Raw genomic sequence first — 23011 nt, 5'->3', positions numbered from 1 at the left:
ATAAAAAATATTTTAAAAATATACAAACTTTCCATCCTTTTTTATTTTTTTTTTTTTTTTTATTAATTTTTTTTTTATTATTTTTAAAAACCCCCCCCCCCCCCCCCCCAAAAAAGAAAAGAAATAAAGATTTAAAGTTAAAATTTGACTTTTTTTAAAGTGAAGATTATGAAGGTTTTCGAAAGTATTCTATTGTCTATATACAGATGACAAAGTCACTTAAAACCCACACAAGATCCCATATTTCAATAAATATTTATCTCGCGTATAGGTTAGAAATTTAAAGACCACTATGTGTTTACATGGAGACCAAGTCCGAGAGCTAAGCTAAGTCGGAGCGATATCGGCCTAGGAAGAAATCAGGGGTATACTCTAAATATCTAGGTATGCAATGGTTATTAACTATGGAAAGCCGTAGACATATATCCAGGGAATTAATTGTCAACTATATTTCATATTGTGGCATAAATGAATCTGATGGAAATTTACCATATAAAAGACCGTCTCATTTTACCTAAAGTTAAGGGTTATGATGATGTGAATTGCCATTCAGCCATTATAAAGGTTCTATGCCAAGTTCACTAGCTTAACGGTCTAGTTACAATGCTACTATTTACACCCTACATCCGTAAATATATAGATCTACTAATAACTGATGATCTATCTGACGAGATGATTTGATATCTATAATATAATATCGATATGGATCAAGACGGCTCTTTGTGTTATGCTTTCTCTGAATGATTGTTATCATTGATCAAAAAGGATATGAGCCTTCCAAATGGTATATCTTAAAAAAAGGCCCCTTAAATGCTGATCACTTAACTATGAAGTCTACTTTCGGTTCAATACGCGGTTTCATGAGCAAAGACTGCCCCAATGTTGCCTAGTTCCTAGGCACTCCTTTCGCCGAAGCCTTTACAGGCTCAAATCAATGGCTGCCCCTATACCGAAGAACCTAGTCGATCACTTCGACGCAACTGAGTTCGGCCCCTCATGTCCGCAGTAGTTCGATGGGCCGCTGTCAATATACAACTCAGATGTCTTAAAGTTTCGGATCAATGATGCTATGTCAGAGGACTGTCTGTCGTTAAGTATATGGGTACCTGCGAAAGCTGCGGAAGATCCTGCAAGGAGTAAGCTACTAATCATTGTATGGATTACTGGTGGCGCGTTCCTAGTTGGTGGCACTACAGTCCCTTACCAAAACCCCACGCCTTGGGATATCATAGCTCCGAGCTACCTCTCATATTCGGGACGCACTCATAGTATAGGGGTCCCTCAACGGTACTGGAAGATAAAACTTCGAAAGCATGGTAAGAGCTATACGTGGCATTTGCTGAAGAGGGACCAGAGGGCCTTTGTAAACTTGGATGGGAAGATCTAAGTCAGGGCAAAGGGATCATTATCGGGACAGGAGAAAAGGGGTGGGAGAGTGTGGATATCGAAGTGATCGATGAACCCTAAAGAAGAAGCAACACTATAGAAATTGTTTTAGTATTGTGGAGGTGAAATATATAACTAAATACATGTCACTACAGACTTCTGATGCTAGGGGCATATAAGATCCAGTATAAACTATCGTGTCCTTCATTACACCCTTTTCACGCATTCGCGAACATAATACACGGCTTGCGTAATAGTAGACTGACCTATACTCTTATGTGGAAGCTTAGATAGTGTAGTATTGACGCGTGAGACACCCTCTAGCATCAGAGATATCATGATTCTAGAAATACAGGCGCCTGATCATCGTGTATATTGAGACGCTTTATTATCTGCGGTCTGAGACATTTTATCGCCTACATAGAGCAGGATACTAATTACAAGAGAGCACTAGGCTTACGTTTCTTTTCAATATATGGACCCTCAGGTCACCACCTGTTAAGGGTTATTGCCTTCAATATGGCTAGCCATCTACCATTTCGAATGATAGACCTGGATTGTGTTATTCCTAGTGGCTACAATCAACACATCGAGATTGAGTCGAAACCCATACGATATAAAATTCGAGATTGACACACAAGAATTAGAAGACATAGGAATAGATATAATTCTTTAACCTAATTGCTGGCAGTGAAGAATCCAGGTATATAACTATTCGTACACCTAGTCTGCAATTTTCTTGCAACACGCGGCAGGGTCACGCATGGATGAATCAATCATCTTATACAATTATCGTGAATATGTACTCCCAACCGAACTCCCATCATGCCAACCATCCATCGATGTTATAATACGGGACCGTCCGCTGCTTGTCGACTTGCGCCCGAGAGAAGATGTGTGCTTCCAGTCACTCGGTCCGACCTACCGACCGGTGGCGAAGGCACTCTTTACATCGGCGCGAGGCCATTCAAATAGCACATCACCACCATATACCGTTGTTGTAACTGTGGAAATCCGAACCTCGATTTCTCCATAGTATTTCTCGCATTCTCGGAGGACCCTATTGACTAGGCCACGGCTTAAGCTTGGGTCGTCAGCATCGCCGAAGTGTTTTTCGACTCGTTTTCGTAATGCTTCGACGCCTTTGCGTACTTCGCGGGCATCATAGCCGCTTAGGATCTTATTGAACGTCCCTCTTGCGTTGCTCGGTTGTGCGGCAATAATTGTAGGACTCTTTCCTGTGGCGAGTTGGGCTTCGATATTTTCGAGATATTCAAGCAACTTGCCCAATGGTCGGCGCATGATTGCATTGAGGTAATGACCCGTGTGTTCGCTCATTTCGCCTGCCGCAGCTTCTTTCCAGTCTTCAAGTATTTCCAAACCGTGAGTATCGAGCTCCTCAAGGAAGTGGTTCATATTCTCGATAAGAAGGATATGGTAGTTCAGCGCTTCCTTGTCCTCTGGATCGGCTCCGCTATTTGTGAGAGTGGAGGGGTTCTCGCGAGCAATAACCTTAAGGGAATCGAACATAGTCTTGATGATACGGTCGTATTCTCTGTCTACAGTTTTTCTAACAGAAGAATTCGTGTCGACTGTCAAAAGCATCATTTCCACGGCATTTGAGAAATGGGGGAAGACTCGCATGAAGGAGATTAAACCCTTGCGTTTCTTAATCTTAACCTTCGTATCCTCAATTGCACGAATCTGCCCCTCCACGAATTTCGTGAAACGCGACTCGAGATTACCGTGAAGCTTTTGCAACACGTTGTTCAAGAAATCTTGATTAGACTGCGTTATTTCTAAGTGCTTGTGCTCGAGTATTGCGAGAATGCCGACTCCTTGTCTGTTTTTGAATTAGCCATGGTCATATCAAAGCACCCTAAATATTTTGCACTTACAATGGATCCTGCGATAACACCCAGTCGATCGTATTCTGCAAGTCTTGCTCCAAGAATGAGAATATTGCCTCCATGGCTCGTGTTACTCTCCTAGCCAATTCCCGGTCAGGCTCCATCAGCCTGTGTCGTTTCAGATCACCACCTCGTCGATCCCGTGGTTTTGACGCAGCCACAAGGTCGGGGAAATCCGCTGTCTCTAAAGTGGTTGCGTGGAAAAAATCAACGATGAAGTTTTGCTCGATTTCGATAAGGGGTACAAGGTCATCCATCATGCCTGCAAATACTTCATACGGTAGGTTACGACCGTCTGAAATTTTGTCAAGGTTTGTCTTGCTACCGTCACCAAGGGGACCCCGCAAGCTTCTAGCCAGAGTCTGGCTTCGTTTCACGGTGATCTTTCTGGCGGTGGCCATTGTGCCTTCCTGCTGTCTCTCAATTTCGGCAGTGAAGAGAAGCTCTGCTTCGTCACCCGAAGGCTTCCTGGCATTCCGCTTCCACGAATCGAGTATGTCCTTGAATCTCGATTTATAGAGCGGGAGATTCTTCTCTTGGTATACCTGTAAGCATTTATTCCAATCTTCAAGGTTTACCTCCCTAGCGTAGAGTATAAGAGGACTATATCGCCAGAGTAACTCCCGCCCGATGTCGTGGTGTGCGGGATCGATCTTTTTGGACAAAGCTCCATCTACGGCTGACCTGATTTCCTGGGCTGCCTTATCAAATTGTCGGGACATGAAAGCACTGAACCTCTGGAGGAATGCTACGCTTTCTGAACGGTACATCTCCTTTTTCTCCTGGACAATACGCATTTTGCCGTAGTCAGTATTGAGGGTAGAATTTTGTCCCGCATCTTCGCTCTTTCGAAGCTCTGATCCTGCGGCAGAGGAGTCAATTTTCATCATCGCCTTGTACAAGGTAACAAGCGCAGTCTCGACCTCTTCAAGACCTGAGGTCGTCTCGAGGGGTGCTGTCGTAAGGGCTCGCAGGTCGTCTGAGGTGATGGCACATGTATCAAGCAGAGACTCCAACTCTTTCCTAAGTAGTTTTTGATTTGCTGCTTGTACTTGCAGACCCTGGCCCTGCGCTTCTATGTACGCGATATCATCGGATAATGTCTATACGGTGATTAGCAAGGCTCATTTAGGTGTGTGGGCTCACACTCACAGATAATTCCACGCTGTACAAAGTTAGTAAGTTGTCGAGTTCATCGCACTCTGCGATGGCAACATCAAGACCCTTTTTAATTGCCTCCACTCGATCATCCTCTTCTTGAAATCGGACGACCCAACCTCCAGCCTGGGCTTTATTAAGCTCCCGATCTATATCAAGTTTCATCTCCTCGAAATTACGACCTCGCATTTGTTCACCAGGCACCCAACCAAAGTGATCTAGCCATCTAGCAAATTCCGAGGTCTTATCAAGGAATAGGTTCGTATCCACGCCGAGAGCAGATAAGTATTTTGTATCATTACCGGCTACAGTTAAGCGTCGAGAGGCTTCCTGCTGACGAGCTGCCTCCATACTCTTCCTCCGATTTTCTTTGGCGGAAGCTTGTAAACTGGCCGGCCGGCTGGAATTTGGCACTGTAACCTTCACTTCAGGGACGAGGGAAGCTTTATCAATGGGCTTCTTCTGAAGGTCTAGAGGTTTGGGAGTTTCTGGCTTGGGTTCTGGTCGTGGCGGTGCTGGGACAACGCTCGTTATTCCGTCTGGACCATTGAGGTTGGTCTTGCTTTGCATTTCGCGTAATCGCTCTCCAGCTCCACCAGGCCGCGGTTTAAATGCTGCTGCTGCCGAAGCCGCTTTCCACAGGGCCCCAGCTAGATCACGTTGGGACTTTGGCTTAATCATAGGTCCTAATCCCGGACGGGTATCCTCGTCCACCGGTGAACTGGTAGGCGGTGATCCGGGTGCCTTAGTTTCGACAACCGATGCAGATGTAGATGCCGTGCCATTTGTCCTATCTACTGGACTCGAGGGAGCGTCAGGAATTGGCTCCGGTGCCGGTGCTGGCTTCACCGCGGGTGAGCTATTCTCCATCCTGCTGTCGGCAGAATTCTTTCGGGGCGACATCCGATCTGTATTTCTTGGCGGTGGTTCCCTTCGCATGCCCTGGCTCATTAATGGTGCTGGTACAAGGTCATCATCTGTGGTTTCCTTCGGCCTCGTTGGATCCATTGGCGGTCTTTTTCTGTCGGGTAGGTCCACTTGTGAAATTGACCCAGAAGGATCACCGAATCTACCGAAGGCACCAGGTCCAGCCAACCCTCCCCTTGATCGCGGCGGTATGCTTGAAGTGTCATCACTTCTCGTTGTGGAGATAGAAGCTGCTATGGATTCTTGACTCTTATTATTTCCAGCTAGTCTACGTAAAGCGGCAGTTTGGTTCCCTGTGCGAGCGGAGTCTGCACCGAGTGACGGCGCTGGCGCTGGCGAAGAGGTTCCGTTAGGAGGGGCTAGCTTACGCGCAGGTGAACCAGGAGGCTGATTAGGGCGGAAGGGTTGGAATCCGCTAATGGTGGCTGCAGGAGGAATATTGTTCTGAATAGGTGCAATGATATTGGGTTGAGATTGTGTAGGATCGGGTCTTGAGATTTTAGGTTCCATTCGTGGGGGAGTGGCAATTGGCCTTGAAGGGGGAGGCGTAGGGGTAGGGCCAGTTCGCAACGAGGGACTCGATTCTGAAGTAAGTACTCGGCCTGGTGGCGGCCTTCGTGACCCTAAAACTTGTTCCAGTTCGCGGGAGTCGAAGCCTTTTAACTCTGGTATGCTACCGCCGGTGTACTTCCCATAGATCTTGATAAGACTAGCAATAAAAAATTTCTTCTCCTTGTCGGCTTGGGCCTGCCAGTAGTAAGGCTTCCCGACATTAACGACAAACCCAGTCTCGCCAGCCCATTCTCGTTTCTGGGGATCGCAATTTGAGGAAGTAAAGGACTCGATACCATTGAGATCGTTTAAATCCCAGGTCTTCCCAATAGAGAATGTGCCGTTTACATTCTCTTTGGACTTGTGCATGCGCACCCGGCCTGACTTCCGCACTGCCACAATGATGACTCGAGCTTTTTCGGATTGGGATCGTGTTTCGGGCGGCGGAGGGGAGGACGGGTGAGAAGAATACTCAGTTATTCTAATATGGGTAATATATGTTTCGAGTACTACACGGGCGCACAATATACGTCAGCGCCTGGTACGGTTGGGTAGAACACAGGCAATAGGCAACACAAAAACACCAAGGGCAATCTTACTTGACCCATCAACATCCTTCTTGTTGAAGCAGCTTTCCACAATGCGCCTCTTCTCATCCTCAAATCGTTCAGCTCTGTTAAAGTCACGGCCAAAGCCGGGTCCGCCATTTTGGCGCTGGTAATCCATAGTTGACGGAGTATATCGTCTGACGAATTCATGAATATATATGGCCGAGGACGGTTCGCCGAGGTTCAGGGACCATTTTCGAGTCCGTTCAGTATCTCAATGGGCGACAGGACGAGTTATTGCGGAATGCCTAGCTAGTTGAGCCTGTCGGTAGGTCTCTAGGATTAAGGGTCGACTTTAACGAGCGCGATGGTGGTGGTGATAGGAGGATAGTTCGAGTTATGGGGTTATACTTAATGAAGGGAACGGAACGTTTGATGATGTACTGTGTACAATTTAGTGTCTCAGGGAGTCTGAGGCCAAAGCGTCTTTAGGTTATTGCTTCTTGGCATTACCGTTTGATAAGCTTTAAGGTCGCGAATCCCACTTTCCCGCTATGTTAGAATGTCTACCTAGGGAGCGTGCACTCAACGCCACGATTAAAAGCCACATTTCACGTGTTATTTTATGTAAGCAATCTGATTTCTTATGTACATGTACTGAGTACTTCGGACAAGTCGAGACAACCTTTTGAATGAATACATCCACCATGGAGTCGTGACTTGAAGCTTGCACTACATGTAAGACAATAAGCAAACCAAAGGTACAACATGTATTTTATTTGTATACATTTCTCAATACCTCACTTCAATCATATCTTTCCATGATCTCCTTAACCTTTTGAAGAGGGAGAGCCTCGATCTTGTGCTCCTTATTTCCTACCATTGTTTCGGCCATACACAAGGCATTGTATATCGACTCTTCAGTGGCATCCGCAACAGCTTCAAAAATCCCGTTGATCGAAGAGTCGTCTATAATATCAATTGTGATAGGCGTAGGCTTGAACGGATCGACTGCTTTCCGCTCCATCGAGATTGACTGAACTGGAATCTCGTTTCCGGTTGAGAAGGCCAAGAACACATCCCCGGATGGGTTGTGACCATAACCGCCAACCTTTGACAATCCCACCGTTGCTCTCTTAGCAAGCCTTTGCATTTGAGAAGGGTGAAGAGGCGCATCTGTCGCGATAATTACAACGATGCTCCCGTCTTTTCTGTTCTTCTCCTTTTCAAGCGCCTCTCGTGCCATTTTGATTGCTGGATTACTCTCGGCAGCTTCATCGGCCTCCCGAGCTAGGATCTTCCCAACTGGTACACCTGCGATCCGGAGGTGCTGTGGGCGCCCATAGTTGGCCTGCACTAGCACGCCGACAGTATAAGTCTTTGGTTGACCTTTGCTGTCGAATCCCTCAACGAGTCTGTTACTGCTACCGGTGCCGCCCTTGAAATAATGCGTTATAGAACCAGTTTTCTCGAGGCAAAATGCTCGTGACACTGGTATTCACGGCACCATCATCGGTAAAAATCTCCTGGGTGTGGAACAGAACGCCGGGAACATCAGTAAGCGAATTGAGGGGCCCTAGTTTCCAGTATCCGAGGTGTAAGTCTGGTAAAAGATCCCGGAGTCACATGCGAGATTCCTTACCCGCGGCTGTGCCTGAAACTGTTGATGACATAGTGAGAAGGTGCCGTTGGGTTTAATTTGAAATTTACATTATTCTTTTTCGCTTCTCGTCTCCTTACATTGCTGACATTGGCCCCAACCGAGGAGGTTCCCTTTATATTGGAACATACCTTTTTTGCTTTCTTGTAAGATTGGTAGATCGTTGATAATTACCCCGGCTGACTCATGCCGGGCACTGACGAATCATGATCATTGATATGAACGAACTTTTGCTCAATTTGGGAGGTCAGTGACGTGACGTTATGATATCTAAGTGGATTTGAAATACCAATTGTCTTAGCTTATTCGCGGGATTCGTTGTAACCTTGAGTAGGTACCTTACCTAATACAACGAATTGGAATCCGCGCTAGATTGATTTCAATGTACACTATGTAAGAGCCGTACATGAGAAGTTTCACAGACTAAGCTCGAGTTCAAGTTTCACTTTAAGTCGGGAAGGTGAAGCTTAATACAACAATGGATCCCCAGAATTATTGAACCGAGCCTCCCCATTTTGTCTCGATTATGCGGAGAAGGTATTTATTACCGGTTCGAACCGGTGACAAGCCTATTCCCCCACAGCGGGACGCAATTTACCCCACATTGTCTTTTCTGCTTTTGTCTTAGGTTAAGAGATTCTATCCATCTCACCCGCTCACATTAATAAATAGAGGATAGACGATAAGTTTAGTGTATGAGAAGGACAGCTATTGCAACGACGATTCATTATCATATACCTCTCATTAGCCAGTCAATTAATACCCATATACAACCCACAAAGCGAGAGATATAAACACACGTAGACCTCCAACTATAAAGATGGTTGCTGCAGTTCGAGTGGCACCGAATGTGAGTTCTGAAAGTTGAATATCATATTAGATGAGTGCTGATATACAACTAATAAGGCTGCTACAAGAGCAGCTAGCCTTCTACGGACGGTTCAGTATGCTCACCCGCCAAATTGTCCATGTCATTCAAACCCGGGACATCACCATCATCATGCAAGACCTCAAATTGACGCGTATGCTCAGCATACCAATAGGCGGATCGGGAGACGCGGTTTCGCTTCCCCTATAGACCCTTCTCAGCAGAAGGAGTATGCATTTGAGATGGCCGCCTCTTCAATCCGATTTGGCCCTGGCGTCACCCAAGAAGTTGGTATGGACTTTAAGAACATGGCTGCTAAACGTGTCTGCGTCGTAACCGACTCGACCGTCCGAAAACTCACTGCCGTCAAGCAAGTAGAGGAGGCCTTATCGAGAGAAGGCATAGCATATGAAATATTTGATAAAGTACGGGTTGAGCCAAAGGATAGTTCGTAAGTTAACATCAAATTCAACAATGTATCTCACATCTCGACTTACTCAAACATAGTATCAAAGAGGCCATAGCATTTGCCAAACCATATCGGCCGGATGCTTACCTTGCCGTAGGCGGGGGCTCGGTGATCGACACGGCTAAATTGATGAACCTCTACACCGAGTATCCCGATGCTGACTTTCTAGATTTCGTTAATGCACCATTGGGTAAAGGACGGCCAATTGATAAAAAGCTTAAGCCTCTAGTCGCTATTCCTACTACAGCTGGTACTGGTAGTGAGACGACCGGCACAGCCATTTTCGACCTCGTGGAAAAGAAGGCTAAGACTGGCATCGCGCATCGCAACTTAAAACCGACCCTCGGTATATGCGACCCGCTCAACACTAGGACGATGCCATCAGCAGTGAAGGCGAGTTCTGGACTGGATGTCCTCTGCCACTCGCTTGAGTCGTGGACAGCCATCCCGTTCAATGAGAGAGTACCCCGGCCCTCGAATCCCATATTAAGACCTGCATACCAGGGCGCAAATCCTATCAGTGACATATTCTCTCTAAATGCACTCCGAAGTACCATCAAATATCTGCCGAGAGCAGTCAAGGACCCAGAAGACTACGAAGCCCAGAGCGAGATGCTCCTCGCCGCCACGCTTGCTGGCGTTGGTTTCGGAAATGCTGGTGTTCACTTATGCCATGGTAAGATGCGGTCTCAAGTAGAAGCTAAAGAGAGGGACCATACTAACAGAGAGTATTAGGAATGTCATACCCTATCTCCGGTCAAAATCCCGGTTACAAGCACGCAGGATATGATGTAGAAACGCCTATCATTCCTCATGGCGTTTCGGTCGCAGTATCAGCTCCCGCTGTGTTTCGATTCACGGGTGCATCGAACCCTGATCGCCATCTCGCTGCCGCAGAAGCGTTCGGTGTGGATATCACGAACGTGAAGCGTGAGGATGCTGGTGAAGTCTTGGCCGATGCCATCACACAATTCCTTGCTGAACTAGGAGACCAACCGAAGGGACTTAAAGACCTAGGCTTTGACTCGAGCCACATCGACGCGCTGGTCGAGGGGACGATACCTCAAGCTAGGGTTCTGATGCTGGCGCCTGGTCTAGCTAAGGAACTCGAACAGGAGAGAGATCAGCTAAGAAGGCTCTTTGAAGAAGCCTTAACGCACTGATAAAAAGGGCTACCTGTTACGCTGTATACTACCTATAAAAGGCTGCAATTTATATAGATAGTCCCGATGTCAATTGATTATAGTAGAAACAGTTATGGGATCGGAAGTCCTGATATGATTATGCTAGGAAGGTTTAAGAGGTCACCGGTGTCTGTAACATGCTCATCTTGTGTCAAGTTGTGACTACTTCTTCTTCGGGGGGTATACCTATAAGCAAACTTCAGAATCAAAGGTTACTCTACAGAATCGAATCAAAAGCTAGGTATTCAATATTCTGTTGCTATGGACTCATCTGTGTAAGTAATGTACCTACCCTTATGACTTCATCGTTGCTGTAAGGTTTATTACTTTACAAACAGCAGTGCCTAATAAATAGTCATCCTATGCTTTTGTTAGCATTCTTCGTAAAGACAAATAGTCTTGTCTTAAGCTATAGTTGCAGTAATATGGAGTAGTATGTTAAATGGTAGGCTGAGACTACCTTGCAAATGAAACTTCAGCTATTGCCGAATGTAACTAAAATTGATCCCACCACCATGTTGAATCGAGCAAACATTGATAACACCTCGAAGTGTCTTGGCGACCATCATAATTGTCGACCGAAGTGCTGACCCTCGGATAGACTTCATAATCTCGGTTACTATCATAATGTTTCTTTGATGCTGCTTGGAATAGCTCGTGGTTGTTTTCTACACTGTTTATTTGTCATAGATGAAGACCCGTTGAGTTGCTATCCTAATACCAGTGTATACCCCCACAGTGTACCCCCGTCGGATGTGACCCAGTAAGAACTCATGCCCACGAACAAGCAATAACCGTCTACTATTAGGTTATTAAGTTATATGTAAGTTCAGGTCTTCAACGGCCCATTTCATTCATTAAGCGACGTCGAAGATACTTATAATACGGTATCTTAATTTACCGGCCGAGTAAATATCCCGTAGCGCGATCGGAGGTGCCGTGGGTACATCTATCGATCTTGCAGGGCTTCCGTTATGACCTGCAGATTTACATCGGGGCCAAGTCCGCCAAACCAAGAGCCGAAGATTAATAGATACTACTTAAACCAATCAACGGCTTCGGTCCGAAGTCTTCGGCCCTACAGATACGCGCAAAGAAGAACTGCAAAGTAAGTTGTATCGATATCGACCGGGCGATGAGGACAATGTTGCTTTCGCGTCTTGCTTCGGCTGGATTTGCTTTCGTCATTGGTTCGCTCGTTAGGCTTTGGTAGATGATCAGTGTAGGCTTAAAGCTTGCAACCAGATATAACGAGCTGAAAGGCTCAAAAGGGCTGCGAGGGTTATAGAGCCTACCGCCGCGGAACGTACGGATCCAATTAAGACTAAGACCCCCCGGTGAGGATCCTGGAAGTGGTCCTGATCCGGCCCGTTGGGAACCTTGGGTCCAAACGCATCTTTCAGCTATAGCATTTTTGTATATCGCGCATAATCTGACATAGTCACCGAGATTGCTGACTGCTTAGATGCCGGATCTCACCAATTACATATTACATGGTAAGCTTAGGGTTCATTTCTTTTCTAGCGCTGAGACACTTTGGAATGCCCATTATCGACGCGACCCTTCATATCGCGTGCCGACGGGCGATTCGAATTCTAACCCGCGTGGCGATCCTGTTTCTTTGCCGATTTCTCTCAAGTGCTTACACCACAGTAACGGACCATCTTCGCTACACGAGTGCTACATACATAACTACCTATAGATCTATATCTACTCGCGCCAGTAGGCCAATATATCGCCAAGGCCGTGGAAGCGAACCACTGCCGGGGTGCCTTGGCATCTAGAACTCGAACCCATATGAGTGTTACCCCTGCCCAGTCTCTGCAGTGGAATCACTAACAGCAGAGAATGTCTTATTTGGGTGGCACAGCATTTCAATTTGGGATCACGGAAGCCTTTCCCCCGCCCCCCTTTTCGGGACTTGCTGCTTAGAGAAACTGGGGTAAGAAACGGGGGACAAGGGTGCTCCGTAAAGAAATAATAAAAACGTCACCATGTCCAGAATCGATATGGACGGATGTAAGGCTGTTCATCTAGCTCCTCTCCGACACGTGTAGGAGGACCCGTCGCAGAGACATTTTCGATAAAGATGGAAGAAAAGGAAATCCACGCGGCCGGTGTTCTCGTGTCTCAAGAGCAGGTTCCCGTGAGCGAGGGGTCAGGCTCGACGACGACAAACACTCCGGGTGCCAAGGCCAAAGTAGTACACAACGTACGTTCGACTCAACCAACTTCTATTAAGACGCGATAGCTTCTTTCATCCGACTCTTTTATTAGTTTCAACGTCTAACTAGATACCAGGCCGAACTCTACGCGGCGATCCAAGAGACTAAGATCGATTACAAGAGCAAATATTCAATACACCTTTACTGTATGCATCGAGACGAGGCCATGCGCCATCCCACTCTTCTTCTTCGCAGATTACTGACGACTAGTAGTCTCCATCTGCATCGCGTTCTGTTGCGCTTGTGCCAATGGATACGATGGTAAGCAATACCCTATAGAAGGTTTCGAGGGTTTATAGGTCGTTGACAGACATGATCATCTAGGATCACTCCTTACTGGTATCGTCGCCATGGAACATTTCCAGAACACGTTCCATAGCGGCAAGACTGGTACTCTAGTTGCACTTATGTTCTCTCTCTACACCGTGTTCGTCTCGCCCCCCTCCATTGCCTCGCTCGTCCGTATTCGTAAGCTGACGGTTTTGCTTCAGCGGTGCGATGGTCGGCGCGCCATTCGCTGCCGTCCTCTCTGATAAATGGGGTCGCAAGATTGGCATGTTCAGCGGCGCCGTTATTATTATCGTCGGAATGATTATTGTTTCCACCTCTTCCACAATCGCACAATTTGTCGTCGGTCGTTTTGTTCTAGGATTCGGCATTTCGGTCATGACTGTTGCTGCACCGGCTTATGCTGTTGAGATAGCGCCTCCTCACTGGCGAGGTCGAGCTACTGGTATGAGACACCTTTTGATATACCTAATGCGAATATAATCGCGGCGTACTAATAATCTCCCCATAGGCTTTTATAACTGCGGTTGGTTTGGGGGTGCCATTCCTGCAGCTGCGGTCGTGTACGGATGCAATAAAATCGACAACGATTACTCTTGGAGGATCCCATTGATCATTCAGGCGCTTGCTTGTGTGGTTGTGCTATTTGGTGTCTGGTTCATTCCAGAGTCACCTCGATTTCTCATGGCCAACGACCGCGAGGAGGAGGCCATTAACTTTTTGGCGAGGTACCATGGGAATGGTGACCGTAACTCTAAACTTGTGCAGCTTGAAGTTGAGGAAATGAGGGAGGGTATTCGCCAGGACGGCATTGACAAGAGACCCTTGGACTGTATGTCTTCCCCTTTTCGCTCCGTGGTCCAAGCGACCTGCGCCACAAGGACTAATCATTATGATAGATCGCCCCTTTATTTTCAGTCATAGCGGACGTTGGCGAATCGCTCAAGTGCTGATGATTTCCATTTTCGGTCAATTTTCTGGTAATGGATTGGGTTACTTTAACACCACCATCTTCGAGATCATCGGCGTCACATCCGTTGAGCTGCAGCTAGCCTATAACCTTCTCAACTCTGTGCTATCTGCCGTCGGGGCTTTGACTGCCGTGGCTTTAACAGATACTATGCCCCGGCGAAAGGTGTTGGTATTCGGAACACTCGGTTTGTCTCCCTCTACCCCTGAATGTCATTGCATTGTTGCTAATAGCGGATTGTCTCGTGTAGCCTGCGCTGCAGCACTTGCTACCAACTCCGGTCTGTCCGCCACCCTGGATGCTCAAGGGGAAAATATACAAGAATCTTATGCCAAGGGTGCATTGGCGTCTTACTTTCTTTTTAATATCATATTCTCTTTCACTTATACACCCCTCCAGGGTGTTATCCCCACTGAAGCGTTGGAAACTACCACTAGAGCTAAAGGTCTTGCTTGTTCCAGTGTTCTTGTATATGCCATGGGATTCATAAACCAGTTTGCCGGACCGATTGCTCTGGGGAATATCCAATACAAGTATATCTACGTAAGACATTCCTTAGTTATACCCATCAACTATTGTCGGAAAATACTAACTTAATTCTTCGTAGGTGTTTGTCGGATGGGACGTTGTTGAAGCAATACTCTGGTATTTCTTTGGGTTCGTAGGCCCGATATTACCGTGTCCTCGTAGTGTTCACTAACTCATTCTCTACAGTGTTGAATCACAGGGCCGAACTCTCGAACAGCTCGAATGGGTTTACAACCAGCCCAATCCTGTCAAAGCGTCACTCCACGTTGACAAAGTTATCGTACAGGAAGATGGCAAGGTGGCAGAGAAGGTGGTTACGAGTAATGCATGAGCACGTTTTCAAATATATCTAGATTTCAAGTCTAATCTAACAAGGGCATCAAATCTGCATTGAATTTGTATTAATTATTAGCATTGGCATCGGGGTTGGAAAGATCCAAGGCTGATGCATAGAGGGATAATATAGGCAATGATATCCAGAGTTATATTATCACTGCGCTTAGCTACATCCTTCCCTCCGGATCTGCCAAAGTGACGCAGGATCAATGACTGGGCAGGGTATTTCTAGGTGATAAATTGCATCTCCGTGAGACTTTATGACCCCTCGAATACACTCCCGCTTTAGTTTAAGTTGAAGTTCAGGAAATGGAAGCTTTGAGACAGTGAGTTGCCATGACTTGACAACAAGAGGACTCAACTCTAGATGCCACGTTCCGCGCCAAGTTACCGAGACACTATCTCTGTCTATGCGATATATGAATGCACAGGCATGTGCCTTTCCACCATTCCAAAGCACAAATGTATGTATCTTGGGCATCTTCTGTACAAGGACACTGGCTCGGCATAACAAAACCTCAATCTGCTTACGCTTTTCCCAATCGTCCTGAAGGAGCTGTGATGTTAGCGCCAGAGATTGCAGATGTGACCAGCTCCACGTCGACTGACAGCGTCGAAAGAATTCTTCGGCATCGATCATAAAGGAGATAGAAAGGTATTGTAAGTCAAGGCTTTTAGATGCGAGAACCGCACCAAGCCCTTCGCTAGGATCGACCAAATTGAACCAGGGTATAGGGGCTGGCCGCTTTGGAAATCGATCATAGAACTTGTAGGAGTCCTCAAATATTATTAATCTTTTGAGAGTATCCGGGAGACTATTTCGCATTGTCAAAGAAAGAGCTATCTCTAAGTATCAGCAGTGAATGATCAGGATGTATTTAACATGGTGAGAAGATGGAATTCGGGGTTCCTGCTATAGAAATGAGTGCGTACCTCCATCACGAAATTCTCTGGTCACATCTTCATATGGCGCCCACGGCTCATAGGATATATGTTCTAGACGATCAAATCTGCTGAGTAACTGGCCCAATCCCGATTGAGAAATACAACGCCGGAGTTGTCGACGGATAACGAAGCAGGTGACTGCTTTAACTCAAGGCAAAGTTTCAGGGAACACTAACCAGATAGGTCGGAAGAGTCGTAATATAGCTGATCTTGGAGGAGCTTTAACTTGTTGACCATGCACCCAGCCATGCTGCAGGTCATGAAACGGAATTCCAGTCCTCCACACACCCGGCATTCCGTCCTTACCATGCTCAACATCATCAGAGGACAAATATATGTTCTTGAACCAGTGTTCGCAGTTGCTAGGGGAGTATACGTTGATCTCCAATGTCAAGTTATTCGCTGGTGTCCAAGTACTGAGAATAGAAAAAAGTTTCCATATCCCACCACTGACCATAAAGCTGATCCTTACTGATGGTGAACGTCGTTTTGAGCAACATGTAGACGTGTATCGTGGTAGTTCAACATTGAAACAGATGTGGTGAATAATCCCCCTCTTTTGTGGTGAAACGATATGTTCGAAATTGTCGAGACAAGATACTCGCAGCTTTATCTTGTAAAAATTGACCTTCTCTAAAACGCGCTGCCATTCTTTACATACAGACGCAAGAGAACCCCAGCCAGGATGTTTCTGGTGTGTGATTGTCGCCAAGATCATGAGGCGAATCTCTGCAGGGAAAGATATCCATGTCAAGGCTTTTCTCCTTGTTTGGCTGCGGGTTTTCATTCTGCGGAGTCTGGAAGAGAAATAGCAGGCGCCCGACACAAAAGCTAGTGTCAGAAGTATCGGAACAGAACAGGTGAGGAAGTTACTCAGGGTCTCAGATGGCGCGAGGCCATTCTTTTATCTTCCCACGAATTCATGGCACAATTGTTAGGTAACTTTGCCTCTAGAAATAATAGGGGGCCCAAGCGCCTGGCGGTCCTCCTGAGCTCTAGTATGTTTTATAGGAACTCTAAGTGGCCGAATCTGTTAATGTCTTGTTACGAATCGAGGCTCGTGCTTTGCTTCGCTGCTATGCCATTAGAAAACGGAAACCCGCTCCAGCCAGATTCTCCACGAGGAACTCTAAGCTACATAGCTACGGGAGTCTACGGCTATACATACTGACAGTGTCTTTTGTTCTAGATGTCTCATTTAGAATCCTAACACTATAGAACAGCTCTTTCTCGACTTAATGTGTATTTCTATGCTATATTCGTGACAAATCTGAAAAGGAGCTGTGTACCTAACCTAGGTACCTTAGGTAACGTGATGAATCAAGTATTAGCTTAGAGGATTTCCATCCTATAGCTAGGTAGCATCATAAGATATATAGTGACAAAACTCATCTATAGGTCTATGGATATAACAACGGAATGGTTTCATATACTAGAATACCTGGGTACGTTTTAATTACATAGTTGCGCTGTCTAGGTAAATAGTTGAACAATAAGTAGTTGACTTATATAACAACTGCAACTATAATATTTATGCCAATCAAACATTCCATACGGCCATTACTTGCATTTTCTATCTTCTAGAACCACTTGCCTTGCATCTCAGCGTACAACTGCGGCTAATAATCACGTAACAACTCACCTAGGCACATATATCTACCTTAAGTATATACATGCAAATGACACGAACAGGTGCCTTGATCATCATTTTAGTATCAACTCTGTATAGGTATATGCCTTCTTCAAATTTACGAAGGACAGGAACCGTGTTTTACAACATATTAAAGTACTTTCGCTACGGCCTTGGCCAAATTTAACCGAACACCTTCGGCTCGATCTTCACGAGTACCTACGTCAATGTTCTAGGAAAGCAATAAGAAGTCCACTAAGAGGATTACTTACTATAATCCATGGTATCACATCTTGCCCTGGACAAAAGAAGACAATGGGTTCGACGAGAATATCTGGGAGCACATTCGAGGTTGCTATTTGCTGCTGGTGGGAACTGCATATTGGAAGTCACCTACAGTGTGAAATGTATTTTTAAAGAAAATCAAGGTAAACGAAAAATGGGATGTTTAGTTTTTTTGTTAGATTTACCATGTGCATCAGCCTGTGTCTCTAAGACGGCCTACATATATTCTGGAGACATAATATCTCAACAAATGACCTTCTTACCTTTTATGTAAGGATAAGTACTGGTCAAACTGGACAATGATTCAAGAAGCTTAGGGAATTTATTTTAATGCATGATTACCTACCTAAGGTTGGTTTTAATTAGATATGTAGGTACCTAGGTAGCTATTGACTTGTTTCCTTATCGCAGGGCTTTGTGAGTACGGTCTCTCAGCTGATAATCATTGCTGTAGACTTTCACCTACATGTTATGGGTAGGATGTGTTAGCATTCTAAATGAGACATTTAGAATAAGGGATACTATCAGAGGTATGCATAGCGGTAGGCTCCCGTAGCACGTACCTTAGAGCTCCTCGAGGAGAAACTTCGTTGTTTCCTTGCTTCTTGCTCCACCTCATGACAGAATGGAAGGGGCGACATTACTTAATTGTCTGAACGGATCCGATAATGAATTAAGCAGAGTAAAACTAACGATTATAAGGGTAGATCAACTCCACAATTCCCTTTCTGAGGTACTATTCTGGTCACCTGCTACCTAATCCTAGCAAGCCTTCAAGTATACACACTGTTCACGTTCACATCCACACGAATACCGCTCATTGGCTAAAACCTGCTCTACCAGTCATCTTCAGGAGGAGGTCGCGGCTGGCTATGCCATTTGCCAACCTCGCTTTCTCGGGATAGTACGGCTGGACGAGGTATGGCGAAGTGCTCACTGTAGTCTAGCCCAGTGGAAGTCTTCTTAATCTTCCTCTTGGTAGGCATAGGAGCAACAGCCCGGTGCTGCGCTAGGTAATGTGCAAATCGGCAGGCGTCTTGGGGCTTAGTACACCGGTTACCATCCGCCCAAAAATGGCAAATCAACGGCTGGCGTATTCCATCCGTAATATCCTCATGGTAGAATTTGCATTCTCCATTTTCGTAATCGCGGCAGGCGTAGCCAGCTGTGGACCACCAAGGACAGATGATCTTGGGCTGGCTTCCGGACTTCGCACCAGCAGATTTTGTCGAGCCACGGCTGTATTTGTCCCCGATAGACATGTCACTAGTAATGGGGATTAGTAGGAGTTCGTTAGGTAGGTTAGGTAGATAGTAAATATGAAAAGGCTACTTACCCAAACTCATCACCCAACCCGAGGAGATCTTGAGACCGCATGGAAACAGGCGTCTCTTTTCCCGGACCTGGGAGGCCAATTGTTGTCTCCGCCGCCGTGGGAGTGGCGTCGGTGTTGGCACGGTTCTGGTCTGCATCGATGAGACCCATTATCTTTTCATGGGTGGCATTACTGATGCGACCAGCACCGAGTAGAATCCCAAGTCCCTGTTGTAACAACATACTGTCAATACCCACGTCTTTGTTTCTAAATAATCACGAAGATCAATAATAGGGTTGACTTACAGTAAAGACCTGGGTCATGCCCCGGTTAACCATGTCGTTGTTGGCCATCCCGCAACGTTATGTTGAGTAGGCTTAGGTAGTTACCGAAAGGATAAAGGTGAGGAATTATGGTTAGGTGGTTAACTGTCCTGAAGCCGTTAAGGAAATGGAGGTTATCGTGCGGGAGGCTGGGAGGAGGGGAGTTAAAGTCGGGTAGATGTTGTGGTGGAGGTTGTAGTTGAGGGTTGGTTGGAGGATGGTAGAATTAATTTATGTGGCCAAGGCGTAATTATTTAGCTTAGGAGTCGATGTATCGATGTATCAGTCGAGTTGATTGAGGAAGTCGCGTTGGGTCCGTGCAAAATATATAGAGAACGTCGCTTCCTCAGTGTTGATCAAAAGCTTCGCGCTAATAGAGTAGCGCCTCAGCTAATGCGTCAGGGACATGTTGTAACCCTGGATACAGTAATAATAATAAAGTTTTCTTAATCATGGGCCTGCTGATTCACTGGAACCCTCGTTATGAGGGAAACAGCATCGTCCGGACCACAACGCGACTTCTTTGTAGGTTAGGTAGGTTGGTTAGGTTAGGCAGTTGTAGTGTAGAGTAGTTTGTTCTTGGCATGGTGTTTTCCTAGTCACTTGCTTTATGTACTTCTGTGACAACGAAGCTTGGACCGCTATAGTATCAGTGTTTAGTAGTACCTAGGTACATGACCAAGCTGCACCTTCCCTTGAGTTCTGCTACAATGCATTGACCAGATGACTGATGTTTGGTGAATGCTTAAGAGGTACCTAGGTAGTTTAGGTACTTACTTTCCTACATAAGATTGGTTTATTTTTCATCCTATGGTGGAGAGGCTAAGAGTGTATCATGAGGCATGCCTAGCGGGAAAAGAGTGACACAAGAAAAGAAAATACATAAGCAAGAAGGGTAGATTTGCAGTAAATATATGCTATTATCATTAAGGGGTTTAGAAAATAGAGGTTATCGTATGCATTGGTTGACTATCGTCATTAGTGGGTTATATAGACTCAATCCCTAATTTGGTAGAATTAGCTTGCTAGGTAGTTTTACCCATCGACGATAATGAGTTTCGAAGGCATACTTACACGTAGATTGAGATTGAAGATAATATGCTTCGCTCTTTTAGAAGTGCGGAAATCCATAGAACCCTTTACAATATTATATACGCCAATAGTCCAAAGTTCGAAAGGGGTTAAGGCGTAAGTCAGTCTCCTATATTTCTACTTTCTCTTCCTTAATCAGTCATAAAAGTTATTAATACAGTAGTGTACCAATATTTGCAAACACTATTCTGAGTCACGTGTACTTGATTTCTATAAGAAAAATGTTAACATCTTAATTATCCGTAGTTCGATAGGTCTTGGTGGCCTGAAGCTAGGTAGTCATATAAACACAGGTAGCTACCTATTATAATATTATATGAAGATTTGTTAAAATCAGAAACTTTAAGATAGCTAAAATATCAAGATATGTCATATTTATTACCTTATATCTCATTGACATCCTTCTACGTTAATTGCAGATAATATGACCGTTAGTATCTAAAGTTCTATTGCCAACACTATTAGTATTAGACGATTGACCTTGATAGTTGGTAGCTTTACGCCATATTCATTTATTAGTAGGTAACCTTTAAATCAAAGAGGCCTTATTGGCTTGAGCAAGAGGATCGCCCGCCCAACTTCTACTACGCTCAGCAGCGCATTCTAGAGAAGTACACCGCGGACGACCACAACAAGTGGACTTGGGTCGTGACTTACCCCCAGGATGTCACCGGTTTCGCCAGGGCAAATTTCATGAACCTTGCCACTTCGCTTGGCTTGGTAAATATATTCTTGATTTCATACTAGCTATTCAAATGTAGTGGATGAGGCCCCAGTATTACACCTCAATGCATAGACGACCACTACAACTCAGGTAGATATGATACTAATCCTCTACAGTACTGTGCTGTTAGCAAAGAACTCGAGGGCTCGAAGCTTGTGTTCCCCGGGAACGAGTTCAAGCAGCCCTCGGAGCTCTTCTGCCAGATCGACCTTGAGAAGTGGGATAAGCGCCCAGAGGTTATTAAAGCATGGGAGACACTGCGTGACCGATATAATCTTGATCAAGCTGCTTGGGATGGAGCTACGTGGGGTTTCCTGGGCTTCTTACTTGGCCGCAATTACAGCTGTGTTGCGAGCATGAGCAAAGCACGAAAGCTGGGCTGGACTGGATATGCTGATACGTGGGATGAGTTTGAACATACATTTCAGGAGCTGGAGAAGGTTAGGATGTTGCCACCCCTTTGGACTTAGAAAGCCTAGTGCCGATACGTGTAATTGCTATATCACTTCCATGTTGTCGTTACTTCTCTTACGTCTGGTTTAGTGGAGATGATATACCAATATCCTTGCGATATACCTAGGCGTCTATGTACATTAACGGAACTTAAGGGCCGCAGGTGGAAGTTTCTCATGATTAAAAATACTCAGGTTGATACTCTTTTTCGCCTAAATACAACTGTTAAAACCCAACGAGCGTATATACGCGTAGATCTAGGCACGTAATATCCACATTAACTATTAATCACCTGTTAGAGGTTGTCGTAGATCACGACCTGTGGCAGCTTCCAATAATGAATCGTGTATTTGATGTAGAGTACCTACATAGGTACCCAAGGTACCTCCTACATGTAGCTTAAGATGATGATGCACATCTTATCTACAGGAAAGTGCGTTGTTGATTCCCTCAACTCCAGCGCGACTGCCTCTCCTAGCAAACAGGTACATACATAATGTACCCAGTGTGCCTATTAATTCGCGATGTATTTCGTATTTCTAAAATCATCTCAAGATTGAAAAAAAAAAATAGCGGGCCAATGAGGAGGGGTGATTCAACTTTGCTCAATTGATCGAGGTGGATCAAGGGGAAAATCTGGGGTAAGCCAATCGGAAAATTCCAGGCCGCAAACCATCTAAATCAAGCCTAGTGTGCCGTCGCCCTGGGTGATCTTCCCGCCTCTCCCCCACATGTATATAAACAAGGGTCCCTCCCCACCAACTTACATTTTCCCTCTTCCCTTTTTTTTTTCCTCATCATCCAGAAAGTCAGTCCAGACACATCTACTAGAAGAACCTTCGCCCGGGCCTATCTGGTGTTTCGAAAGATCACCTTCGGGGTCATTTCGGATTCGAGTCCCTCTTGAGATTGTCAGCGCCTTGCCGTGGCTTTCAGGGGCCAATCTTTGCATCTCACTCGTCCTTGCAGGGTGCCCTATTCCCTGCATGAAGGGTTGCATTCCCTTGGGCGGCACGTCGTTGGTTGCATCCCTTCGATTCCGTGCCTCTCGGCGTTTATAGTGACACCGATGCGCGCCAGGTCCGGATCAACTCGCCCCCTCGAGTCGGCCAGCCCACTGTGCAGGCGCCCGGTTCGGTTGGTCAGGGGACTCCACTGCGCTACTCATGTCTAGTAAAATCTCGTCGTCGGATCTGGGGGGGTTGGTCTTCCGTGAGTTTTACATCGCCTCCGGG

At 45.8% G+C, this 23011-nt stretch overlaps 7 protein-coding genes across 7 annotated transcripts; 3 read left to right on the top strand and 4 right to left on the bottom strand.

Moving 5' to 3' along the window:
• Window positions 1–1960: 1960 nt before the first annotated feature.
• F4817DRAFT_325271 (exocyst complex component Sec3-domain-containing protein) lies at window positions 1961–6995 on the bottom strand. Its single transcript, XM_049301751.1, has 4 exons — window positions 6533–6995; window positions 4449–6442; window positions 3285–4399; window positions 1961–3229 (listed from the first exon to the last, which is right to left on the bottom strand). Exons 1-4 carry the CDS (start codon window positions 6657–6659, stop codon window positions 2308–2310), a joined length of 4158 nt encoding a protein of 1385 aa, XP_049162881.1. The 5' UTR covers window positions 6660–6995; the 3' UTR covers window positions 1961–2307.
• A 134-nt stretch (window positions 6996–7129) lies between these two features.
• Window positions 7130–8154, bottom strand: F4817DRAFT_366719 (peptidase family S58-domain-containing protein; the record flags this gene model as incomplete). The annotated part of the gene is made up of 3 exons (XM_049307016.1): window positions 7130–7919; window positions 7984–8057; window positions 8124–8154. The coding sequence occupies 3 exons, from the start codon at window positions 8152–8154 to the stop codon at window positions 7287–7289; spliced, it is 738 nt and encodes a 245-aa protein (XP_049162880.1). The 3' UTR covers window positions 7130–7286.
• A 440-nt stretch (window positions 8155–8594) lies between these two features.
• Window positions 8595–10980, top strand: F4817DRAFT_325267 (Dehydroquinate synthase-like protein). Its single transcript, XM_049301750.1, has 4 exons — window positions 8595–8991; window positions 9048–9460; window positions 9517–10154; window positions 10214–10980. Exons 1-4 carry the CDS (start codon window positions 8962–8964, stop codon window positions 10639–10641), a joined length of 1509 nt encoding a protein of 502 aa, XP_049162879.1. The 5' UTR covers window positions 8595–8961; the 3' UTR covers window positions 10642–10980.
• Window positions 10981–12751: 1771 nt separating this feature from the next.
• On the top strand, window positions 12752–15286 carry F4817DRAFT_366715 (general substrate transporter; the record flags this gene model as incomplete). Its single annotated transcript, XM_049307015.1, has 10 exons — window positions 12752–12874; window positions 12964–13033; window positions 13101–13148; window positions 13212–13314; window positions 13379–13620; window positions 13687–14007; window positions 14075–14332; window positions 14396–14688; window positions 14753–14802; window positions 14860–15286. 10 exons carry the CDS (start codon window positions 12752–12754, stop codon window positions 15002–15004), a joined length of 1653 nt encoding a protein of 550 aa, XP_049162878.1. The 3' UTR covers window positions 15005–15286.
• Window positions 14987–17866, bottom strand: F4817DRAFT_366713 (uncharacterized protein; the record flags this gene model as incomplete). Its single annotated transcript, XM_049307014.1, has 4 exons — window positions 14987–15855; window positions 15943–16101; window positions 16189–16727; window positions 17853–17866. The coding sequence occupies 4 exons, from the start codon at window positions 17864–17866 to the stop codon at window positions 15173–15175; spliced, it is 1395 nt and encodes a 464-aa protein (XP_049162877.1). The 3' UTR covers window positions 14987–15172.
• A 749-nt stretch (window positions 17867–18615) lies between these two features.
• On the bottom strand, window positions 18616–19748 carry F4817DRAFT_177352 (uncharacterized protein). The gene is made up of 3 exons (XM_049298296.1): window positions 19490–19748; window positions 19206–19411; window positions 18616–19135 (listed from the first exon to the last, which is right to left on the bottom strand). Exons 1-3 carry the CDS (start codon window positions 19535–19537, stop codon window positions 18706–18708), a joined length of 684 nt encoding a protein of 227 aa, XP_049162876.1. The 5' UTR covers window positions 19538–19748; the 3' UTR covers window positions 18616–18705.
• A 1275-nt stretch (window positions 19749–21023) lies between these two features.
• On the top strand, window positions 21024–21793 carry F4817DRAFT_311970 (uncharacterized protein; the record flags this gene model as incomplete). The annotated part of the gene is made up of 3 exons (XM_049300071.1): window positions 21024–21029; window positions 21122–21319; window positions 21440–21793. 3 exons carry the CDS (start codon window positions 21024–21026, stop codon window positions 21791–21793), a joined length of 558 nt encoding a protein of 185 aa, XP_049162875.1.
• Between the last annotated feature and the right edge of the window lie 1218 nt (window positions 21794–23011).

This window comes from Daldinia loculata (assembly GCF_022478755.1).
Source record: "Daldinia loculata strain CBS 113971 unplaced genomic scaffold F4817scaffold_4, whole genome shotgun sequence".
In the NCBI taxonomy this organism is placed as follows: domain Eukaryota; kingdom Fungi; phylum Ascomycota; class Sordariomycetes; order Xylariales; family Hypoxylaceae; genus Daldinia; species Daldinia loculata.
Note: the sequence above shows the minus strand (reverse complement) of the source record. Positions and strands in the feature narration are given on the sequence as shown.